At 36.1% G+C, this 5,692-nt stretch overlaps 1 protein-coding gene across 2 annotated transcripts in view; it reads left to right on the forward strand.

The window, feature by feature from the left end:
- The first annotated feature begins 434 nt into the window (after positions 1–434).
- Positions 435–5,692, forward strand: part of LOC131986496 (carbohydrate-responsive element-binding protein) — a 38,351-nt gene continuing 33,093 nt past the window's right edge. The window contains exon 1 of one of the 2 annotated variants that reach the window (XM_059351484.1): positions 435–974. In XM_059351484.1, the coding sequence (XP_059207467.1) occupies positions 640–974 (335 nt within the window). In that variant the 5' untranslated portion in view covers positions 435–639. The remainder of the gene's footprint in view (positions 975–5,692) is intronic. The other variant, XM_059351483.1, reaches the window with a different exon arrangement.

Here is a 5,692-nt window from a genome sequence, read left to right on the forward strand (position 1 = left end):
GGACTGCAGAATGGGTGCAAATGCCATCGGTAGCCATACCAATAATTCAGTTTGATTATAACCAAAATCAATATCAAGAAAACCATGGAAAATGTCTAGATATCAGCTCTTTAATTAAACTCTTATGAGCTAGTTTGGTTGTTATCATTATATTTGCTCAAACAAATGTACCTTTAGTTGTACCAGGCATTAAATGAACAAGAAATTGAAGAAAACAATTGCCTAATAATGTGTTTTTTTCATGACGGTTGTTACATTCTGTCACAGGTTAAGTCAATAGTAGGGGTTTGATACAAAAAAAATAATACTGATATTTTCTGCACGTATCGGTCTATTAATAATTACCGTCTCCAGTGATTGGTGGTTAGGAGGACTTTACCACCATAGGAAGTTGACATAATGATAGTATGCTCTTGCACAACAGTCCACACATAGTGTCCCGAGCTGTGCTGTGCAGGGGAGACAGTGTCTCTCAGCTGACAGATGAGGGGCCTCGCTGCTGAGCTCCACTCTGAGGAGGTGTTGGAATAACTGAAGACAACAGCGGAGGAGGAGCAGGAGGAGCAGGAGGGGGAGTCACTCGAGGAGAAAGTTCACCGTTTGGCGGACGGACGGTCAACACTGAGTGTAAAAGCAACCATGGCGGGCAGGGGGAAAGTTTGTCCCGCCGGACAGAGCCAGCTCCAGGACGACTCGGACTCGGACTCGGAGCCGGAGGGTGAGCCCGTCCGGGTGACAGGCAGCGGCCCTTCCGCCGCAGCCTTCCCCCGCTCTCAGGTCATCCACAGCGGACACTTCATGGTGTCGTCCCCGCACAGCGACTCGGCGCCGCGCAGGAAGAGCGGCGGCTCCATGAGATATGACTTTGACACGGTGAACCGGACCTGGTGCCAGACGTACCGGTTCAGCTCCGGCTGCCTGAGCATCGACCCCACTCTGACCCGCCTGTTTGACTGCATGTCCCTGGCCTACAGGTATAGTCAGAGGCTGCAGCATGCACACACCTCATTCTGCAGATTTCCCTTCTCTGTGTAGTCTAGAGTAGGGCTGGGCGATATGGACCAAAAGTCATATCCCGATACACAGGTGCATCTCAATAAATTAGAACAGGGATGGGCAGCTTAAATGCTGCAGGGGGCCACAATTTTTCATCGACACTACCACAGGGCCATATATAGGACCGTGCACTTCACCAGATATGATGAAACTGCAATTTTAAATATGTTTAAAGTGCAGTAACTTAACATATTTCATGCTCAAATGCATGTTTAACACTATAAATAGGAATACAAAAGGTTTGAAGCAAATAAAAAACAACCACTTACTGCGATTTCTTTTTTTTTTCAATGCAAGAACAGCTGACCAACATTAATTGCAAGAAGTAATTTTGTGCATTTTTACACTGCACTTTTAAGATTTCATGCTCAGATGCATGTTGTTGTACGGAGGGCCGCTTCAAGTAAGGCAGAGGGCCGTATGCGGTCCCCGGGCTTCCAGTTGCCCATCTCTGAATTAGAATATCATAGAAAAGTTTATTTATGTCAGTAATTCAATTCAGAAAGTAGAAATAACACATTATATAGATCCATTACACACAAAATGAAACATTTCATGTCTTAATTTATTTATTTATTTCTAATTATAATGAGTATGGCTTACATTTAATGAAGACCTAAAATTCAGTGTCTCAAAAAAGTTTAATATTACAAAAGACTAATTTTCAAAAGTATGTATATCCCGATATTTTTATCGTCAAGTGAGAGCAAATGTTCAGTCAAAGCCAAATATGACATATCACAAGTAGTTTTATTGAAGCCTTTTATTTAAGTGAATATAAATACTATATAACAACAGGGGTACATAAAAAAAAAAAATCAAAGCTCCATAAAGTGCACATTTAAATAAGAAAAGATCTTAAATAAAAATAGCCTATGAAATGAAATAGGCCAATCTTTTTCTGAAATAAATATATTTGTATGAGAAAAGAATAACGGACATTACAAAAGAACTAAATATGACAAACCCTAGTAAGGGCAGTATTTATATATAAGGAAAGAAAAAAATGTAACTATATCGATATATGTGATATGGTCTAATTCCATATCACATTTAAAAATATATCGATATATCTTTTATATGGATATATCGCCCAGCCCTAGTCTACAGCCAACTTTTTTTTTTTTCACTTCTCTCCCCTACATTTTATTTTAATTTTTAGGAGCTATGTTCACAAGAAAGTCAGTCCTCCTTACACAGTAGTATTAAAGTATTAAAATCTACACATTAATTATGTATATTTAACCTGCAGGCTATAATTGACAGTTCTTTCCCCCTGCAGTGATCTCTCTGTACTTCATAACTTACATATGTTGTATCGAGCGTGTGTTTCAGCAGGTTCCCCTCATGAGCCTGACAGCTGGTTGGGCTGTAATGTGGATGTGTTGGAGGGCTTTTTCTGTCTCTTGTGCAACCGCTTGGAAAGTCTTCACTGAAATGTGGACTTTGATTCTAGTTGGCAGCACAGGAGAGATTGCAGTGTAACTGAGGGAAAGGAGACAAGATCCTGAAATGATGCCTCAGGCTTTACTTTAGCATATGTGTTTATTATTATAATTTATTACACACACATACACATAGTAATTTGACAGGAATAGAATCCAAACTAGCATTTGTGTGTTTTTTTTTACCTGCCATTTTAAGTTGGTTTGTTTGGTTCTTTTTTTTAAATTACTCTTTACATTAGTCTTTAGTCCAGATTTAAAATGTTTTTCATAAGAGTTGCCATCAACCTTTGGCCTGAAGAAGACATTTCCCCTACCAGTGTCCGTGCCAATTTGGTATTTTTTATAGTTTGATGATAGTTGCACAATAAATCCTGAGCCAGGTTTGGTTACAGGCAGGGCATGAAGAACTTCAGGCTATAGTTTTAAATAATGAATAAAAATAAATAAGATAAAATAGGTCTAGAGACAGTTCTATCAACATTAGTGCACTTCCACATTCTAATGAAAACTACAACATATTTGATATAAAACAAGAATAAATTAAAATAAAGTAGACCATGATGAAATAGATTAAATATTTTGCAATGCACTGCCACAACCTACTAAAAACAACTAAACATATATTCAACATTTTTCTAAACTATATCATACTATACATTCAAGTTGGTAACAGCAAAAAGTTGTTTTTCCCTTAATTGCACAATTCATAACACAAGACAAAACGCAAGCATTTTTCATTGTGAAATATACAGTATATAAATAGTAATATAATATATAAAATAATGTGCTGCAGGATAATAATTTTAACTCCATTATGTTCTTCATAATAAAAGATATAAAAAATAATTAAAAATCAATAAATCCTCCAGTTTTAGAAGAACTTAACAAACATAAAGGTGTGTTTGCAGTTTTTAAATGGATGTAGGTGTAATATGTAATGTATATTATGAGCATTATGTGCAGCAGGGAGACGTATTAGTGTGGAGTAATGCTCTGCTGCACAGTGTCTCATTAACTAAACTGCTGCTAATTGGTTCTTCTCCTAACATGTTTTTTTCACTAATATGCTGTCTCTGCTGTTTTGCAGTGAGACATATAGTGCTGTCACTCTATTAAAAGCAGGTAGAAAATGATTCTCCAGGCTTCCTAGCAACTCCCTGAGCACCTCACATTAGGAGGCCTCCTCCTCGCAGCACTCAGCAGGCTGAAAGAGTGCAAACAGCCTGACAGTGTGCTGGTGAATTAGCTGATTGGGCACTATTAGTCAAAATCAGGACATAATACTAACACGGGGGAGGCGACCGGACATTTTCCAGTGTGTCATATCTAGCTATTACTGCATGTCTGTCCCTCTGAGACACAGCAGTTTGGAAAATTTGGGCTATTTTGCCTCTTCTCTTAGACTAATGGGACGAAAACATTTGAAATACACACACTTCACTTCACTTATCCCCATTACGCCGGCTGGTGCATAGGGCAGCAACAAAGGTTCTCCACTTGCATCTGTCTTTGGCGATCTTCTCTATGGTCCCCCAGCTCTGTTGGTGCTGCTGGAGCTCTTTCTCTATTGTCCTACGCCAGGTTGTTTTTGGCCTCCCTTTCTTTCTCTTGCCTTCTGGGGTCCAGTGCAGTGCCACTCTTGGGATGGTGTTGATGTCCATTCTGAGGACATGGCCAATCCAGGTCCATCTACGTTTACTGACTATATAATAGATAGATAGATAGATAGATAGATAGATAGATAGATAGATAGATAGAGAGATAGAGAGATAGATAGATAGACTTTATTCATCCCAAGCTGGGAAACTACAGTGTAGCAGCAGCATTGCACACATAGACAATGACAACACAATTAAATAAAAAGAACAACCTAGGCATACTTCAAGCAATAAAATATAAAAATACAATAAAAATACAATAAAATATAAAGTGTCTAAAGAAGGAGTAGAATAGAATTCCAGTGCAGAATAAATATGAATATACAGTATAAAAAGGTTGGTGCTATGAAACAAATAAGGTGCAATGAACAGTGTGCATAAAGAACACATAAAGTGCATAGACAGTATGTAATGAACCAGGTTATTATTTGTTATTGTACAGTGTGATGGCATGTGGAAGGAATACATGTATATGTACATAATACATGTCTTGTTGTTCAGTGATGTTGAGGAGGTTATTGTTGAAGATGGTCTTGGGCCAGAAAATATGCAGGACCTTGCGCAGGCATGATGTGTGGAAGGTGGATAGTTTATGGCAGTCATTTTCTGTAGTTTTCCAGCATTCTGTGCCATACAGTAATGAAATACACAGTTAGGTGTTCATTTCACTAAACTTTATCTATTTGTTTAACTCTCCTATTATGTTAGTTTTTTCAGTAACAGCAATAACCCAGTGCATGTTTAACTATCCAAAAGTGTAAGAAACTAAAAAAATCCTAATAATCATTGTTTATATTTGATTGATACCTCCATTATTGACCATTTCAATCAATATTTAGTGTAATGTTTTTCATAAAAACTTTTTTCATTAAAACTTTTTTATGTACATTGAAAAATCAACATATAAAATACAATTGTTATACATGAAAGTGATTTTTTTGTAAATTTTATTTTACAATTTTTATTTTTTTATTTTTATGAAAAAATACTTTTAACAATTTTTTTGATTTTTAAACTTTGAATTCGGTCAATTTGACCCGCAACATAAGAGGAGGGTTAAATGTTAATAGATTATGCCTAATTTACATATTTCAACCAGCCAATTCTGAAAACTTAATTGAAATCTTAATGTAAGTAATAAATTGGGGAAGTTTCATGGGGATATGACCAAATGACCAAAAAAAGACACAAAATTACTAAAAAAAAGACACAAAATTACTAAAAAAAAAGACACAAAATTACCAAAAAAGACACAAAATTCCAAAAAAATACACAAAATGACTGGAAAACACTAAATTACTTTAAAAAGACACAAAATGACAAAAAAGGCACAAAATTCCCAAAAAATACACAAAATGACTGAAAAACACTAAATTACTTTAAAAAGACACAAAATGACCCAAAAAAGATACAAAATGACAGAAAAAAGCTTAATTACTTAAAAAAGAAACAAAATGAACTAAAAAAGACAGAATTACTAAAAAAGACACAAAATTATAAAAAAAAAAAAAAGACACATTTAAAAAAAAA

The sequence above is a fragment of the Centropristis striata genome, chromosome 15, assembly GCF_030273125.1.
Source record: "Centropristis striata isolate RG_2023a ecotype Rhode Island chromosome 15, C.striata_1.0, whole genome shotgun sequence".
NCBI lineage: Eukaryota > Metazoa > Chordata > Actinopteri > Perciformes > Serranidae > Centropristis > Centropristis striata.